Raw genomic sequence first — 18,652 nt, forward strand, 5'->3', positions numbered from 1 at the left:
GCTTTTGTTTTTGTAGTTTAAGATAGGACTTAAAGTCACTCTGTATTCAGCACAGGCTAGCCTTGGACTTTTTTATTTTATTTATTTTTGATTTAGCTTTCAGTGTGGCAAGAATTACGCCTTAATCTCAGCACTCAGAAGGCAGAGATAAGCATATCTCTGTGAGTTCGAAGCCAGCCTGGTTTACAAAGTGAATCCAGGACAGCCAAGGCTACACAGAGAAACTGTATCTCGAAAAAACAACCGACCAAACAAAACCAAACAACAACAACAAAAAGAATTACAGACAGGCACTATCAGGCAGGACTTCCATCCTGTTTTTCTTCTGATTCTTACTACTACCACCACGAAGAGGTTGGGCTGTGTTGTTGTGGGTTGGTGGTCCGGTGTCTGTGTCTACACCCCCCTGCCCTGGCTCCTGTGAATTGATTCCTCATGGCCACAGCTCAGGCTGAGATTCGCCCTCACAGGGCTCACAATCCAGCCTTAGGTAGTCCCTGCTAAATTCTCATCCTCTGGGATGAGGAACAGGAATGGGGAAGGGGGCGTCCCCGAGAGAAGCTTGATTTGAGCTGAAATGACAGTTTTCGTGGAGGAAAAAGAGGGGCTGAGTCTGTATGGAATCCAGACAATCTGCCCCTGTTGACTGATCCCCATTCTTCTTAGGGCACCTAAGGGGAAGAGCCCACGACAAACATGGCAGCGACAGCCTCAGGCGCGGTCACCTGCCTGAGCTGCGATCGGGAGAGCCGCGCCGAGCCAATAGCTGAGAAGGGGCGGAGGGAGAGAGCGGGGAAGCCCGAGGCTGCTCACGCGCAGGCGCACTGGCTGGCACCTGGCTCCCGGCAGCAGCGGAATTAAGCAGCGCCTGCCAGGATTGCGGTGAGCTGCTGGCCCGCGGCCCGGGAGAGGGGGCAGGAGGCGGCAGGACTCGGGGGCCGATCTGATACAAAGGACAAGCCCGAGAGTGGGGCGAGAATGCGTTGCGGTATGAGAGTCATTGGGACAGTTTGTGGGGTTCCTTGAGGTGTCAGACCGTGAACTGGAAAATTCTGGGGTCAGGAGAAGCTGGGTTCAAGGGGCAAGCATAGATTCCTGCAGAAGGGCTCTGTTGGGGTAAGAGATGCACTGTCCAGGGTGGGGTAGGAAAAGAGATGCACCGTCCAGGTTGCCCCCTGAGGAATCTGAGTTCAGAGAGTCAATGGTTCAGGCAGGGATTCACTCTTTGACCCAACGGCCCCTAACCCTGGTGGCACCCTAGAACCTCTTGGGAAGCTTAAAGGAATTTGCTGGCCAGCACCTCCAGAGATCCCAGTTTTAGTGGTCTGAGTGAGTCTGAGCCTGGGTGTTCCAGAGTGAGTAGCTCGCTCTTCAGGTGATTTTAATGAGCTAACGAAAGGAAAACCACTGCACGTGTTTCTGAGTAAAAAGCTCTTGGGTTGATTCCCAGTTCCTCAGGGACTTAGAAGTGGCCTGCGATTCTGAGGTGAATCGATGGACGCTTTCGTGCCACCATAGAAGCCTATGAAGGAGGGAGAAAGTCCCATCCATCCGAGGTGATGGAATTTGGGGAAGGGGAGGGGGGACAGCTCTCCTAGGGTTATGCACGGTGATGGAAAAAGACTGAAAAAGGTGTGAAACAAGCCAGTCAGCTGCTTGCTGGGAAAATGATGTTTGCTTTGCTATTATGACTTGAACTTCCACCTGTTTGCTTGATATGGTCAGGACAGTCGGGAAACAAATTCACTCTCTCCACAAATATGGGCATAAGCTCTGATGCTAAATTGATGATAATTTTTCAGCCTTGACCTAGTACTGCTAATACCAAGTCACTTAGTGGCTTTTCCCCACTGTGGTCTCCGTCCTTCTGAAGGGAGTGGTAATCCACCCACCCTGCCAGTGAGAGCCTTGTTCCAGGCCCAGCCTGCCATATCTTGGTGTCCTCCCCCATTCTATTTACACTCAGCAGGGGTTGCTGGGGTTGCCAGTCTTTCCTGTTCCCCTCTCCAAGGAATCTTGAAGCGTGAACTGCTAGAGGAGAGATTGTGCAAGTTGCCTCCAAGGCTCCTCACCAGAGGCCTCCTACCCTCAGCTGGTGCCTTCTGTCTTGAATAGAATCTTGTTGGAAGCTGAGGAACCCCTTCTAGTCTGGGCTCTTTGACTGCCCGGGCCACATTCTGCCCGTATGGTTGTGGTAGCGCGGTGCTGTGTCCTTGGTGAAGGCATGAAAATGTTACTGCTGGCTTTTATCAACACTCCCCTCTGTACATCTGCGGCCTTGCTCCACATTTTTCTCAGAGGGATGACAGGGTGCCAGTGGCCACTGCTCCAACGCCCACAGCCAGTGAGAACACCCAGTGTGGGTGTTCCTCCACCTGCCCATATTGGCCTTTTGGGGGACTGGATGCAGCAGGTGTTTAATTGAGCACTTGTTGTGTGGTACAGGAGTTTGGGGAGGAATCTGCAGGGGGACTGGCCTAGCTTTGCTTGGAAGGTTCTTCTGAGCTGGAGGGAAATAAGGAAGACATTTGTTCTCTGGACACAGGGGGACCTGAAAGGGATACCCCAACTGAGCAAACGCAGAAGATGATGACCCTGGCCTCGACATTGGCGGAGCAGGATTTGATAAGATGGAGAAAGGGGGGTGTGCGGGGAAAGTGGGAGGTGCTGAGATTTGCAGGCGGAGCCTGCTTTGAACCTTGGCTCCACACCTCATAGTTGGTGACTGTGGGACAATTGTTCAGCCTTCGGACTTGGAAGCCTTGCTTGCTTCTGACAAACGTAGGTGGGATGAGTAGCGCAGTAGTGGATGTGGAAGCCAGGCCTGTCCTAGATGCCTGAGAGCCAGCGCGCAGTCACGTCCAGGCGCTTTGGGTTTTGTTTTTTTGGGGATGGAAAGTACCATATGAATCAAAGCGTGGAGGTGGCATTTAAAAAAGAATTTGGAGGATGACACATGGGAAAGGCAGGGACGCTGCAGGCAGGGCATCCATATTGAATACTGCAATGACAGCTTAGCTGGGAGTGGTACATACACCTGAAATTCCAGCACTGGGGAGGCTGAGGCAGGAGGATTGCCACAAGTTTGGGGCCAGCCTGGTCTACCTACAGAGTTTCAGGCCAACAAAGGAAATCCTACCTCAAACAAACAAACAAACAAACAAACAAAGGCCTTAGTTACATATTTATCAGAGAGGTTCCTAACTGATTTTTAAAGAAAATGTATCTTTTTTGTATATAAGATGTGCGTGTGTATACACATGTGTGTACATGTTTGCATTTAAGAATATATGTGCCTGAGTGACAGTGTGTAGAAGTCCGGGGACAACCTCAGGTGTTGGTCCTTGCCTTCCACTCTTAAAAAAAAACCAAACTTTTCTTTTTTAAGATAAGGTCTCACTATGTAGTGCTGGCTGGCTGGTCTGGAGCTTACTTTGTAGACTAGGCTGGCTTTGAACTCACAGAGATCTGCCTGAATTGTCTACTGAATGCCTGGCCCTTGAACTTTTTTTTTTTTTTTTAAGATTTATTAATCTTAATTTGCATGTGTGTTACCCAGGTGTACGGATGTGTATCATCTGTGTGCAGGAGCTCATGGAGGCCCTAAGGAGGCAGTGGAGCCCCTGGGCCTGGAGTTACAGATAGCTGTGAGCCGCCAGGTGGGTGCTGGGAGCTAAACACGGGCCCTATGCAAGAATAATGCTCCTAACCACTGAGCCATCCCTCCAGCCCCTCGTCTTCCGTTTTTCTACGGGTTCTGTGGATCCACCACAGGTCTTGGGGCTTGCACAGCAAGTGCTTTCATACTGTAGGCAATATCCCCAACTCCCAGGGGATTTTTAAAGGTTACAAAACCCAGTCAGAGCTATTGTTTATGGGGCGTCTTCTGTTTGCCCTATGCTATGTTCCTTTTGCATTTGAGCTCCACTTTGAGAGAGTTAGTATTAACATTCCACAGGCCCAGAGAAAGGAAGTAGCTGGCCCAACGCCACCAGCTAAGCTATTCCCAGGGCAGACCTCCAGCTCTTCTGCAAGGTGAGGTATGTGAGGAAGTGGGGAGCTTGGTTGCAGGTTACAGGTTCCGGGCTATGGAGCTTATGCAACTAGGGCAATGTGGGCTCCCAGCTATTCGGAGGCAAGCCTCCGTGCTCTTGCGCAGTGGGTTGAGGGTAGGAAGACCAGAGGAGGAGGGCTGTTTGCTGATGGAGAATCTGAGGAGAAATCGCCACACCCTCCTCCGGCCTCTCCCGGGCCGGCTCACCTGCTTCCACCTGAGGTCTGTGATGGGGCTTTCTTTCTGGAGGTCTTCTTGAGTGTTCTCATTTGCAGGCTTCCTCTCTGACTGGGTCTGGGTCCTAGGATATTCCACCAGCTCTGACCCAGTCTTCTTTAAGAAAACGCTCACCTTGGGAGTAGAGGCAGGCAGATTTTTATGAGTTCCGGGCTACATGGTGAGATGTGTGTTAGGAAAGGAAAAGCTAGTTTTTGAGCATCTGCCATGTGCCTTGCATGGCAGCCTGGGTTTTCTCAGTGTTAGTTTAATGCTGGCTGTGTTTTTTTTTTTTTTTTTTTTTTCAGACAGCTCTTATTTCGGCATCTTTCAGGCTCAGAGTGAAAGGTCAAGGTCACCTGTGGGAAGTAGTTGTGATTTAAGTCCTTCCCCTTCTCATGGCAAAAACTGTGTGCCCTTTCTGTCTCATCACCCTCCGAGGTCTACACTCGCCTCAGCATGGGTTTGGGAAGCTAACTCATGGAGGAGGAAGGTTCACCTTCTCTGACTTCTATGCACTGACAAGGGTCAGTTTGCAGGAGTGGCTCTGCCAAAGACTATGGTTTTAACAGAGGAGCTCTGAAAGTGCTGAGGTTATTGTTTTATTGCTGTGAAGAGACACCATGATCAAGACAACCTTGATCATAAAAGAAAGCCTTTAGCTGGGTGTGGTGGCACACATCTTTAATTCCAGCACACGGGAGGCAGAGGCAGGCAGAGCCAGCCTGGTCTATTGTGGGAGGCCAGGACAGCCAGGACTATGAGAGAAACCTTGTCTCAAAAACCAGAAGAAGAAGAAGAAAAAGAAGCAGCAGCATTTAACTGGAGGCTTACAGTTTCAAAGGGTTAGTCCATTATCATCATGGGTGGGGAGCAGTAGCTGAGAGCTACATCCTGGTCCTCAGCTAGAGAGAGAGAGCAGAGGCCTGACATGGGCTTTTGAAACCTTAAAGCCAAGGCCCCCAGTGATACACTTCCTCCAACAAGGCCACACCTCCTAATCCTTTTAATCCTTTCAAACTCTTCTACAGCCTGGTGACTGGGCATTCATATATATGAATCTATAGGCACCATTCATTTTCAAACCACCACAGTGACAGTGACCTGAGCTGTGGATAGCAATGGAGGTGACATTCTGTTTTGTGGTCCAGAAGGTCCTAACTACATTTTCTGTGCTCTCTCTCTCTCTCTGTATGTATGTATGTATATATATGTATGTGTATGAGAGTGTGTGTGTTAAGACAGTCTTACTATGTAGACAATGCTGGCCTCGAGCTCGTAGAGCTCTTCATGTGTCTTTTGGAACTGAAAGCATGTACCACCATCCTGGTTTCCCTTCCAGCCTTCTCTTTTTCTTCTTCTTCTCCTCCTCCTCCTCCTTAAATTGTTTTTTTGTTTGTTTGTTTGTTTGTTTGTTTGTTTCAAGACAGGGTTTCTCTGTGTAGCCCTGACTGTTCTGGGACTCTGTAGACCAGGCTGGCCTTGAGCTCAGAGATTCACTTATCTGTCTCCCGAGTGCTGAGATTAAAGGTATGTGCTACCACTGCCTGGCTAGCTCATCCAATCTTTTTACTCTATTTTTTTTTTAATATTTATTTATTTATTTATTTTGCATATGAGTGTGCTCTATCTGTAGATCATTTGCATGACAGAAGAGGGCATCAGATTCCAGTATAGATGGTTGTGAGCCACCATGTGGATGCTGGGAATTGAACTCAGGACCTCTGGAAGAACAGACAGTGCTCTTAACCTCTGAGCCATCTCTCCAGCCCCTTCTTTTTACTCTTTATTTATCTTTTTATTTTTAATTTTTTCCCCTAGACTAGTCAAGTGCAGTAATTAGAAATTACCCTTTAAGACAGAGTCTCAGAGGCTAGAGAGATGGCTCAGAGGTTAAGAACACTGGCTGTTCTTCCAAAGGTCCTGACTTCAATTCTAAGCAACCATATGGTGGCTCATAACCATCTATGGTGAGATCTGGTACCCTCTTCTGGTGCACAGGCGTACATGCAAGCAGAATGCAGCATAAATAATAAATTTTAAAAATCTTAAAAAAAAAAGGGTCTCACTTAAATTGCCCAAGTTGCTAACTTTTTTCTTTTCTTTCTTTCTTTCTTTCTTTCTTTCTTTCTTTCGTTCGTTCGTTCGTTCGTTCTTTCTTTCTTTCTTTCTCTCTCTCTCTCTCTCTCTCTCTCTCTCTCTCTCCTTCCTTCCTTCCTTCCTTCCTTCTTTCCTTCCTTCCTTCTTTCTTTCTCTCTCTCTGTTTTTTCGAGACAGGATTTTTCTGTGTAGTTTTGGCTGTCCTGGAACTCACTCTGTAGACCAAGCTGGCCTGGAACTTACAGAGATCCTCCTGCCTCTGTCTCTCAAAATGCTAGGATCAAAAGCATTGCCTTTATGGTGTGGCAGGCCATAAATTTTCAATCCTCGTGCTTTAGCGTCCTGAGTATCTGGAATTGCAGGATTGCGACAGTAGTCCCAATGGAATGTGAGAAGTCTGGGCTTCATGCTCACTCACAGGAATGGCAGATGCAGACTGGAACAGAAAGAACCAGCAAGAACAAAGGCCTTGTCAGAAGAAAGGGAGTCTGGGCTGGGAGTGGCCACGCTGAACAGACCTGCAGGCATGTGGAGGAGGCAGGCTGGGTCCTAGGGCAAGGACAGCCCTTGGAGGCTGTGCTCCTTCTGTTGGACTGGGGCAGAGGGCAGACAGGATGTGAGTGGTGCTGGAGTGTGTGCAGCTTCTGAAGCACGCAGCCTTGAGAAGAATGGTCAGACCACTCAGTGTCATTAGGCTACCATAACAGGTGACACAACTGGTGGCTTGAAGCAACCGTGTATCCCTTCACTCAAGACTGGAGGGTAAAAGTCCACATGGAAGGCCTGAGCAGGGTCAGGTTTTTGCTAGAGGCTCTAGGGACGAATCCTGCCTTCTCTGTCTATCTTTTGGAGATCCAAGGGTGATCCTTTCCCTCGGCCTGTGGCTGCAGCTGCAGACAGATGAAGGCAGGCTCCATTTTCACATGACCCTCTTTTCTTGATATCTTAGTTTGGATCACTGTTACTATTATTTTTGGGTAACTATTGCTATGTTAAAACACCATGGCCAAAAGCAAGTTGGGGGGTGGGGGGAAGGGTTTATTTGGCTTACGCCTCCACATCCATAGTCCGTCACTGAAGGAAGTCAGGACAGGACAACGCAGGAACCAGACAAGAACTGATGCAGAGGCCGTACAGGGGTACTGCTTACTGCCTTGCTCCCCAAGGCTTGCTCAGCCTGCTTTCTTATAGAACTCAGGACCACTGGCCCAGGGATGCACCTACCCACAAGGGCCTGCACCCTCCCCCATCAGTCACTAATTAAGAAAATGCCCTATAGCCAGATTTTAGGGAGGCATTTTCTCAACTGAGGTTTTCTTCTTTCAGATAGCTCTAGCTTGTGTCAAGTTGACATAAAACTAGCCAGCACACTTGATATTCAGGTTTTTTTCTTCTTTCTTTGAATGTTTTTATGTTTTTTGAGACAGGGTTTGTCTGTGTAGACTTGGTTGTCCTGGAACTCACTCTATAGATCAGGCTGGCTTCAAAACCCAAGTGCTGGGATTAAAGGTGTGTGCCACCACTGCCCAGCTTGGTTTTTATTGTAATAAGGGCCGGCCAGCCCACTTCAGGATGACTCTGTTGTTGTAAGTAAAATGGTGTTGGACTAAATAATGTTTATTATGATTATTACTATGGTTATCACAGCAGTATTATTTAACCCTCTATCACAATCAAGACACAGACACCTGTTAGATTTTATAATTGCCTTATAACACCTTGAGCTGGGCAAATATTTTTACCTATGCTATCTCAATAACCTCACCATCCACCTTAACCATTCCATCCATAATCTTATAAATACTTGCTTATCCTTCATCTCCAGGGCTCCTTCCCATGCCACTTTTAGAGTCCTTCCTCCTGTCCCATGTGGTTCCTTTCATGCAAACCCATCGTGGCTTCATCCTTTTTTTTTTCTATTTTCCTGTCTGTCTCTCTCCTTCCCATGATCCTCTTGTCTCCAAAGCCCAGGAATCTTAGCCATCTTAACCACCTCCTTCTGCTCTGCCCAGGTACAGGCCTTTTTTTTTTTTAATTTTTTTTTTAAACCAACCAGGAATAATGTCTTAGGCAGGTTTACACAACAAAGATAGGGCAGTAACTAGATCTTGAGGCCAGTAATTAGCATCAAAATACAAGCATCAGACCAACCCCAACATGAGTCAATCTTAATTTGGTTTCAGGTCTTAATTTGGATGTTTAATCCTAGTAGGGTCTTACTCCTAGGCTCTCCTCTCCCACATCTTTGCCTGGGATAGAACCTAGGGCCTTGTAGATGCTAGACTAGTGCTCTACCACAGAATTACACCCCAGCCTCCATATACTCTCATATAGTGTTTGTCTTAAGTCTCTGTGTCCCCAGGGCCAGCATTGCCCATCTGTGGCCCTTTTTGGAGAGAATCAAGCTTGCCAGGACAGCCCCTTGGTTGCCTGTTTGGACTGTGTCCAGCTGTTTATACATGCTGCTGCCACACACAGCTCTATACCTACACTATGGGCTTGAGCTCATAGAGGTCTACCTGTCTCTGCCTCCCAAGTGCTTGGACTAAAGGCATGCACCACCATGCCTAGTCTCACATTTTGTTCTTTTTTTTTTTTTTCTTAAGATTTATTTATTATTTATACAGCATTCTGCCTGCTTTTGCCTGTGCACCAGAAGAGGGCACCAGATCTCACTATAGTTGGTTATGAGCCAGCATGTGGTTGCTGAGAATTGAACTCGGGACCTTCGGAAGAACAGCCAGTGCTCTTAACCTCTGAACCATCTCTCCAGCTTTTACATTTTGTTTTTTTTTCTAGACCAGGCTTCTCACTTGATTTTCCCACTTTCTCCAGTAGTGTACAGAAATTTGATTTTGGAGGTCAATTAGAAAGGCATCAGACAAACCTGGATTCAAGAGAGGGAAAAATGATTTGATAAAACACCAGGGAATAAAATCTCTTGCTGGATTCAAGTCTATTGCTCTTTTGCTAAATGACATTGGCTAAGATTTTCAGTGTTTTTTAATTTGGAGTTGTTCTATAAGACCATAACAGTGTTTCCTGGGGACTGTGTAAAGATAATAATCATACCAACATCATGTATTGAACACACTGGTCCTCTCTCTGTAGGGTTTCACCATGCAACCAAGGCTGACCTGAACTCTGCAGCCCAGGCTGACATTGATTTAGTGGTCTTTCTGTCTCAACCTTCCTAGTGCTGGGGTTAGAGGTGTGTGCCATCATGCCTGGCTTATAGAGCATATTCTATGAGTTGTTTTATTTTTTTTTTAACCCTTCTGTTCTTTGACATAATGATTCCCCTTGACCCTTTTGAGAAAAAGAACCGAAGGTCAACCTTACCGATGCCGCCTGCCCTGGAAGCACACTGCCTAAGGCCGCCGTGGTTATAGCTAGACCGTTATTGTTGCACAGCATGCTGAGCACCCAGCCCTAGAAGGTAGCCTGGCACAGTCCTTGGACGCCTGCCTTCTCTCCCCATGGGCCATCTCCGTTTCCTGAAGCAACTCCAGAGTGACGGCATCTAACTTGTGCTGTTTCCGATATACCTCACTGGTAATTCCCCAGCTTTGTTTTACGTGCAAATTCTCTCCCAAAGGAAATGAGTTTAAGAAAAAGATTTTTCTTTTCAGTGTCAGGGATTAAATGCAGGAACTAGACTAGCATGCAACCATAGAGCTACAGACTGCAGCCTGGAATGAGGTATTCCTCTTACAGCTTGTTAACAGACTCAGAGAGCTGGATTGAGAGAGAGAGTTAATGCTGATCCTTGCTCCTCACTGGCTTCTTCTTCCCTAGAGACAAGAATGGTCAGACTGGCAATGTCTGTGAGCCCTCCTCAGCGCTCCTGGGGCTGAGGCTTGGCCACCACCAGCCATGAGGCTAGGCTGGCCCCAACTCAGGCTGCTGGGCCTGCCCACAGCCGTGGTGTATGGCTCCTTGGCTCTCTTCACCTCCATCCTGCATAATGTGTTCCTGCTGTACTACGTGGACACCTTTGTCTCCGTGTATAAGATCAACAAAGTGTCCTTCTGGGTTGGAGAGGTAGGCTGAGCACGGGGCAGCTAGTGCTGGTGGGAGACTGGGCCTCAGGTTTCCAGGGAGACAGAGGTGCTGGGTCCTGGCCCAGTGTTAGACACGGGCTGTGTTGTTTAGCAAGACTCAGCCAAAAAAAGCTGGTGGTGTCTTAAGGACTCTTCAGGAGTTGTAGTAGCACTCCTGGTCACTGCTTTAGAGATCCTCCCGGCTTTGATGTGTGTACCAGCCAGGACATGAACAAAAGCTTGCGGGCAGGAAGCTACTGCCATCTTTGGGGCAGGTGCATAGACTAGAGTCGGGGAGCCCTGTGCAGCCCACCTTCCCATCTCTCTCTTCTTGCAGACTGTATTTCTCCTCTGGAACAGCTTCAACGACCCCCTCTTCGGCTGGCTCAGTGACCGCCAGTTCCTCAGCTCCCAGCCATGGTGTGTGTCTTGGGGATGGTAAAATCACTGCCCTAGTCCCGCCCTGATATTCCCCAAACTGACGGACCACTGCTGCTCATATTTGGAATGGGGAGAGGAAGCGAGGCCAGTTGTGGTGTGGGCATGGCCCAGGCGGAGGAAGGAGTTGACCCTAGTGCGACGTGGGTTGCTATCACAGCTCTGGCCCATACATTTACCCTGCCTCTTCTACTGCACTGTTACCCTTCCCTGCTTGGGCCCATTGCTACCCCCAACCCTGAGAATCAGTATCCCATAGCCTGTTGATCATCAGCCCTTTAGGCAGCCCTTTTAGATGGGGCTGAGAAGAGAGCCTATCACTGGGCAACTTGTGCCTGTTAAGCCTCACGTCAGGGGCTAGAGACTTGGGGTTTATCTAGGTGTGAACCCCTCCATCTGTCTTCTGGGCCCAGCTAGGGGAACCCAGCCCTGCTCAGGGTGAAAGGTTACCTCCTAACACCTCTTCTCCTGACAGGTCAGGAGCCGGGCTCTCCTCCAGAGATGTGGTGCTGACTCGGGTGCGGGCGCTAGGCTGGCACGGGCCGCTGCTGGCACTGTCCTTCCTGGCATTCTGGGTGCCCTGGGCCCCTGCTGGCTTGCAGTTCTTACTGTGCCTGTGCCTCTATGATGGCTTCCTGACGCTCGTGGACCTCCACCATCATGCCTTGCTGGCTGACCTGGCTCTCTCAGCCCATGACCGCACCCACCTCAACTTTTACTGCTCCCTCTTCAGTGCCGCTGGCTCCATGTCTGTCTTTGCCTCCTATGCCTTTTGGAACAAGGAAGACTTCTCCTCCTTCCGTGCCTTTTGTGTGGTACTAGCTGCTGGCTCTGGGCTGGGCTTTCTGGGAGCCACACGATTGCTAAAGTGGCGCATTGAGGCAACCAGAAGGGCCAAGAGTAGCTCGGCCCTGCTCATAGATGGCAGGTGAGTGATTGCGTCGGCTCCCCAGGCTCAGAGCCCGATTTTAACACGCAGTCCCCCGGCCCACTCTGGCATTGCCCCACCAGTCTTCCCTTCCCCTCTACAGTGCGTGTGAAGAGGCGCTGCTGGTGGGCGGTGGGGAAGCAGGCACCATCACCTTGGGCCAGTACCTCCGGCAACTGGCACGCCACCAAAACTTCCTGTGGTTCGTGGGCATGGATCTGGTACAGGTATGGGGAGCCATTTCCTCACCCCTCCCTCAAGGGTTCTTCAAGATCTGGGAAGGTAGGACGCCTCCCTGAGGTTGGATGGTGGAACTAAGCTTGGGAAGTTGGGAGACCTAGGTTCTAGCACTTTCTGTGCCCTTGCTCCCGTGTGTGGTCGTCCGCCAACCCTATAGTACAAGAAGTGCTAACCCGGGGCCTTGTACATTGTTAGGTAATCCCTGAGCTGCCCCTGCCCCTCACTGTGTGAGCTCAGGCGGGTCTCAGCCTCCGAGGCCAGTCTTTATCCGGAAGAAGACGGAAGAATCTGTCTTTAAAATTATGATTTCATGGGTATGGGTGTTTTGCCTCCATGTCTGCCTGCACACATGTGTGCTTGGTGCCTAGGGAGGCCAAGAAGAGGCTGTTGGGTCCCCCAGAACTAGAGTTCTGTGAGCCACTGTGTGGTTGCTGGGAATTGTCCTGGGTCCTCCGGAAGAGCAGCCAGTGCTCTTAGCCACTGAGCTGTCTCTCCAGCCCCTGTAACAACCTTTTTGAAATCAAGCGCCACATCTAAAACATAGATGTTAGCCAGACTTTGAAATGAATCATTTTTATGCCATAAAAACTTAAAAATTATTCTGTTTGCTATTTTACCACATCTTCAAACTTTCAGTAGAATTCCGTAGGCCACAAGGAATGTTTAGGTTTGTTGAGGCATGTTCCATGTTTGGTGGCATGGGACAGAGGCCAGTGCTCCCTCTTGCTCCGAGGGCCAGGGCTGCTGCTCCCCTGCTGGACCCTGACTCTGGGAACTGCCCATCATTCGTCCTGCAGGTGTTTCACTGCCACTTCAACAGCAACTTCTTCCCCCTCTTCCTGGAGCACTTGCTGTCAGAGCACATCTCGCTCTCCACCGGCTCCTTCCTGCTGGGTAAGTAGTGCCTGGGGCCAGCAGCTTGCAAGCCCTGGATGGAGGTTAGCGTCCTCACTTCAGTCCTTGGAGTGAGAGCGACACCCAGAGGCAATGTGACACAGTGCCGCAGCTGTGGGTTTTTATCTTTCTGAGCCACTCTGGGTTTTTGTGTGTGTGTGTGTTTTGAGACAGGGTTTCTCTGTGTAGCCCTGGCTCTCCTGGACTCACTTTGTAGACCAGGCTGGCCTCAAACTCAGAGATCCACTTGCTTCTGCCTCCCAGAGTGCTGGGATTAAAGGCTGTGCTACCATGCCTAGCCTGTCTTTTGACTTTTATGTTTTTTTATTTACTGTTTGTATGTTGAGAGTTTGGATGCAGACAAGCCATGGTGCTCATCTGGAGGGCAGAGGACATTTTTCAGGAATTGCTTCTCTCCTCCTCCATGTGGGACTCAGGGATCAAACTCAGCCTGCCAGGCAGCAAGCCTATTACCTGCTGAGCCATCTCACTGACCCTAAAGCCTTTTTCTTGCTTTCCTGTCATTGCCTCTTAAATGATACAGTATAGCAGTATCATTTACATAGACATTTGTATAATGTCTGTGATGTACTGAATGTTATAAATAATCAAGATGTCACTTATGCCTGACTTGATGGCATACACCTGTAATCTCAGCAGCATAGAAGTAGAGGCAGGATTGATGACAGTTTGATGCCATCCTGGATCTAAAATAAATTAATAAAAATAAATGTTAACGACAATAAAAAAAATTAAAGGCAGGAAAAAAAGCGACAATTTAAAGAGAGGTTTGGGGATGTAGCTCAGTTGGTAGAACCTATAGGACGCTCTGCCAGGCTGGATTCTCCAGCACCTGATAAATAGGGTGTGATGAGCCGGGTGTGGTGGTGTATGCTTTCAATCTTAGCATGAACTTGGGAGGTACAGTTAGAATCAGAAGTTCAAGGTCAGCCTAAGCTACACAGCAAGTTTGAGGCTAGCCTTGCATGTATAAAAACTTGTGTCAAAAATTTTTTTAAATAAAAAGAGGTTGAGCATGGCAGTGTAGGCCTTTAATCCCAGCACCCAGGAGGAAAAGACAGACTGATTTCTGTGAGTTTGATGCCAGCCAGGCCTACATAGTAAGATCCTGTCTCAAAACAAAAACAAAATAGGCTAAGTGTAATGACACACCCCTTTAATCCTGTGCTTTAGAGGCAGAGGCAGGTAGATCTTTATAAGCCTGAGGCCAGCCTGATCTACATGGAGAGTTCTAGTACAGCCAGGGCTACACAGAGAGACCCTGTCTCAAGAATAAATAAAGTAAAAATATAAAATAAAGCTTGGTATGGTAGTTAGGGCTGTAATCCCAACACTCAGGAGACAAAGCAGGAGGATCAAGAGTTCAAGGCCATCTAGAGCTACTGACACAAAATTTAAAAACTAAAACACAATAATAGTATATGGGCATATGTATATAGATCCTATACAGATACAGCCGTTTTATAAAGGTGCTGGGCTCAACTCCTATGAACACCAAGGGACTACAATACTTGCCTTGAAGGGCATGTGAAAAGCAGGCTGGAGAGAACGGCTCAGCAGTTAGGAGCACTGGCTGCTCTTCCGGAGGGCACAGGTTTGCTCTCCATTTACATACATGGTGGTTCACAGCTGTTTGTCACTCCAGTTCCACGGGCTCCAGTGCCCTTTTGGCCTCTACACAGATGTACATGCAGTCAAAACATTCGTACACCTGAAGCAAGAATGAAAATATAATAAAGGGTGAAAACTGCAAGGCTTTGTTGGTATACAGCTAATGCAAATGGCAACTGATTATTACAGTGGCGGCTGCCAACCACTGTTGAGACTGGCATTGCTCCTGAAGAAGTGGGCCCTCTTCCCTCCCTAGGCATCTCCTATGTTGCTCCTCATCTCAACAACCTCTACTTCCTGCCCCTGTGCCGGCGCTGGGGTGTCTATGCAGTGGTGCGGGGCCTCTTCCTGCTCAAGCTGAGCCTTAGCCTCCTCATGCTGTTGGCTGGCCCAGACCACCCTGGCCTGCTTTGCTTCTTCATTGCCAGGTATGCCCTGCCTACCCTTGCCCTAGCACCTCTGTGTCCACCCCCTTCACTCTTGCTCCTCTCTCCACGGGCAGCAACCGTGTCTTCACTGAGGGCACCTGTAAGCTGCTGACCCTGGTGGTCACTGACCTGGTGGATGAGGACCTGGTGCTGAACCATCGCAAACAGGCAGCCTCGGCGCTTCTCTTTGGTATGGTTGCCCTGGTGACCAAGCCTGGCCAGACCTTTGCCCCACTGCTGGGCACCTGGCTTCTCTGCTTCTATACAGGTGAGTGTCGTGGAGCACGGCCTACTTGGCTACCAGCTCCGGGTCTCCTGAGGAGGCAGACAGCTGCGCCTCGGCCTGCGCTGCCTCGGGACGAGAGCCCATGTTGGCCCATCCCTCCGTTTCTTCCCAAGTTCATTGAGTCATTCAACAGGTCAGCATAGACCTCTCTATAGGCCGGGCCCTGTGTGTAAAGGAGGCAACAATGGTAAGATGGGAAATTTTAGCTGTTGTGGGGCTTAGATTCTAGACAGGCTGGCTGGTGGTGGCACATGCTTTTAATCCCACCATTCAAGAGCCAGAGGCAGGCAGATCTCTGAGTTCAAGGCCAGCCTGATCTACAGAGCGAGTTCCAGGACAGCTAGGGCAACACAGAGAATCCCCATCTTGGAAAAAAAAAAACAACAACAAAACTCTAGACAGGGAGAGGGGTGGACGGGATGGCATAGGGGCTGGATTTTCAGGGCTCAGGGAAGCTGTGTGGAAAGTTGGAGGCTGGGAAGTGCTGTGGTCTGGTTGACGTTTGGAAGAAATCCGCTCTGCTGCCCTGATGCGTGCGCCCAGATCATAGTGGGCAGTAGCTCTCAGTTGTTAAGGAGCTTGTGAGGCTATTGAAGCTTGGACTAGAGAGGGACAGGTGGGATGCTTTGGGGAACTGAGGTGAGATGGCAGCATCTCTCATGAGAAGGGAAGAATGTGGGGGCTGGAGAGATGGCTCAGAGGTTAAGAGCACTGACTGCTCTTCCTGAGGTCCTGAGTTCAATTCCCAGCAACCACATGGTGGCTCACAACCATCTATAATGAGATCTGGTGCCCTCTTCTGGTGTGCAGCATACATGTAAGCAGAACACAGAATATATAATAAGTAAATCTTAAAACAGAGGGGGGGGGGCTGAAGATCTGGCTCAGAGGTTAAGAGCACTGACTGCTTTTCCAAAGGTCCTGAGTTCAACTCCCAGCAACCACATGGTGGCTCACAACCATCTATAATGAGATCTGGTTTCCTATTCTGTCGTGCAGGTGTTACATGCAGGCAGAACTCTGTATACATAATAAATAAATAAATTCTAGAAAGAAGGGCGAGAAAGAGAAGTAAATAATGTGAGAAATGGGTTCAAGGCCAGCATAGTGAGTTCCAGGCCAGCATAGAGAAACCTTGTCTCAAAAGCAAACCAAACAAACCCAAAAAGGGATATGGTAGGAGCTGGGCAAGATGGTATATACCTGGAATCCTAGCATTTAGGAGGTGGAGGCAGGACGGTGGGGAGGTTAGGGTTACTATACATTGACTCCAAGAACAACCTAGGGCGCATGAGACAGTCTCGGGAGACAAGATAGTGCTGGGGTGTAGCTCAGCTGGAGGAGCTCGAAGCCCCGAGTTTGACCCTAGAACCACCTAAACTATCTGTGGTGATCCACCTGTATAGCAGCACTCAGGAAGTAGAAGCAGGAGGAGGTCTGGGCTAGATACCCTGACATAAAAAAAAAAAAAAAAGCCAGGCATGGTGGCTCATGCTTTTAATATCAGCACTTGGGAGGCAAAGGCAGGAAGTGAAGTCTAAGTTTGAAGCCAATCTGGTCTATGTGGCAAGTTCCAGGACAGCCTAGATAACTAGAGACCCTGTCTCAAAAAAAATAAATAAATAAATTTAATAATAATAATAATAAAATATAGATGATAGATTTGTAGTTAGGGGTTGTGGCATATGCCTATAATCCCAGCTACTTGTTAAGGCTAGGAAGGAGTCTGCAAGATTGAGGCCAGCCAACAGTGACACTGTTTAAAAAAAAATTTTTTTTTTCTTTTGAGACAGGGTCTCTTTGTATAACAGCACTGGCTGTCCTGAAACTCAGAATCTGTAGACCAGGCTGGCCTCAAACTCACCCGCCTACCTGGAATTAAAGGCGGTGCCACCATGCCTCGCCTATTTTAAAACTTTTTTTAAAACTAATTTATTTTTTATTTCATGTGCATTGGTGTGAGGATTTCAAATCCCTTAGAATTGGAGTTACAAACAGTTGTGAACTGCCTTGTGGGAGCTGGGAATTGAACCCTGGTTCTTTGGAAGAGCAGCCAGTGCTCTTAATCACTGAGCCGTCTCTCCAGCCCCGTTTTAAAAGTTGTGGTTTAGGACACTTGTGTGTAATGTTTGAGGTGCTGTTCTGCAGACTGTCGGGGGACAATGGGCTGACCATGCACGTTCTGCCTGCTCGTCCTAGGTCACGACCTTTTTCAGCAGCCCCCAGTGACGTCTGTGGGGAGTGTCCGGCCATGGCCAGAGCCGCCCGCGCCAGCGCCGGCGCAGGCGCCGACACTCCGCCAGGGTTGCTTCTACCTGCTGGTGCTGGTGCCCATCACCTGCGCACTGCTGCAGCTCTTCACCTGGTCCCGGTTCACACTGCACGGGAGACGCCTGCGTATGGTCAAGGCCCAGCGACAGAACCTGGCCCAGATCCACACGCTGGACATTAAGGTGGTGTGAGAGGTGCGGCGAGGCTGTCCTGGCTCCAGCAGTAGCCTCTCGTGCCAGCCAGCATCCTGCTTCCTCACCTTCTCTGCGTGCAGCCCAAAGAACAGATGGCATGGGGGCGCCTCTGGGGCGGAACCGGGAGCATCACTGAGGCCTGCCCTTCATCAGCCATCTGCCTCAGCTCGGCCAAGGGCTGAGCTATACGTGCTCAGGGACCTGCAACTTCTGTGGGGCAGGAAAAAAAAATGAGGATCAGAAAGGGTAGGGCTCAGTGTGGTGCACAAGGATCCATTTCAGAAAGGCTTCCAGAACCACCAGAAAGTAACTTGACAGCCGCAGCCCATCGGCTGGGCCATGTGCCCTGGAGCCCGCACCTGGATCACCTGCACGCGGGCACCTGCAGCTGGGGCTGTCTACGCAGTGGGCTTCTGGGCCGTGACTGCACCTTCTGCCCACTCAGGCGCAGCTCATTCAAAGTGCCATTTGCCCCTCCTTCTGGCAGTTTGTTCTGCTTCACCTGTGCTGGCAATGGTGTCCCCTTTCTGCTGTAGGGCTCCCCAGAGCCCAACAGGCCTCAAAACCCTTGAGGCTCAACTCATTCCTGATCCAGTAAAGCCAGTCATTCCTAGTCAAGTCTGTGCCCTGTGTCTGTGTCTGTGTGTTGGGGGGGGGGAGGGGGCAGCCAGGCAGGGTTGTTGAGGGCTGGGAAACAGGAAAAGTACTCCAAAATATCATCTTCCTAGAGATAATAGAACAAAAATGCAAATTGTAAGCTGGGCCTAGTGATTCGTGCCCATGCTCTCAGTATTTGGAAGGCTGGGGCAGGATTGCTTCAGGCTCGAAGCTAGCCTAGAAAAAAGGCAAGCATCAAAAAAACTGACAGTGCTACCAAGTCAGTCTAGCAGACTGCTGGGTGATCGGGCCTGGAGCCAGTTACCTCAGA

General features: G+C 49.3%; 1 protein-coding gene and 1 long non-coding RNA gene across 8 annotated transcripts in view; one reads left to right on the forward strand and one right to left on the reverse strand.

Moving 5' to 3' along the window:
* The window catches only part of Mfsd13a (major facilitator superfamily domain containing 13A), a 36,192-nt gene extending 17,850 nt beyond the window's left edge, over nucleotides 1-18,342 (forward strand). For 3 of the 7 annotated variants that reach the window (XM_060390615.1, XM_060390616.1, XM_060390617.1), the window contains 8 exons: nucleotides 10,169-10,414; nucleotides 10,751-10,833; nucleotides 11,327-11,779; nucleotides 11,863-12,006; nucleotides 12,817-12,913; nucleotides 14,735-14,973; nucleotides 15,048-15,241; nucleotides 17,459-18,342. In XM_060390615.1, the coding sequence (XP_060246598.1) occupies nucleotides 10,247-10,414; nucleotides 10,751-10,833; nucleotides 11,327-11,779; nucleotides 11,863-12,006; nucleotides 12,817-12,913; nucleotides 14,735-14,973; nucleotides 15,048-15,241; nucleotides 17,459-17,721 (1,641 nt within the window). In that variant the 5' untranslated portion in view covers nucleotides 10,169-10,246 and the 3' untranslated portion in view covers nucleotides 17,722-18,342. Of the gene's footprint in view, nucleotides 1-706; nucleotides 989-10,168; nucleotides 10,415-10,750; nucleotides 10,834-11,326; nucleotides 11,780-11,862; nucleotides 12,007-12,816; nucleotides 12,914-14,734; nucleotides 14,974-15,047; nucleotides 15,242-17,458 lie in introns of those variants that run through there. The other 4 variants (XM_060390613.1, XM_021650321.2, XM_060390614.1 and 1 more) reach the window with 4 other exon arrangements.
* On the reverse strand, nucleotides 13,677-17,926 carry LOC132656297 (uncharacterized). Its single transcript, XR_009594125.1, has 3 exons — nucleotides 17,790-17,926; nucleotides 15,103-15,422; nucleotides 13,677-14,645 (listed from the first exon to the last, which is right to left on the reverse strand). It is a non-coding gene; the product is annotated as an uncharacterized LOC132656297 (long non-coding RNA).
* Nucleotides 18,343-18,652: the final 310 nt, after the last annotated feature.

Source organism: Meriones unguiculatus, chromosome 1, assembly GCF_030254825.1.
Source record: "Meriones unguiculatus strain TT.TT164.6M chromosome 1, Bangor_MerUng_6.1, whole genome shotgun sequence".
NCBI classification, from domain to species: Eukaryota; Metazoa; Chordata; class Mammalia; order Rodentia; family Muridae; genus Meriones; species Meriones unguiculatus.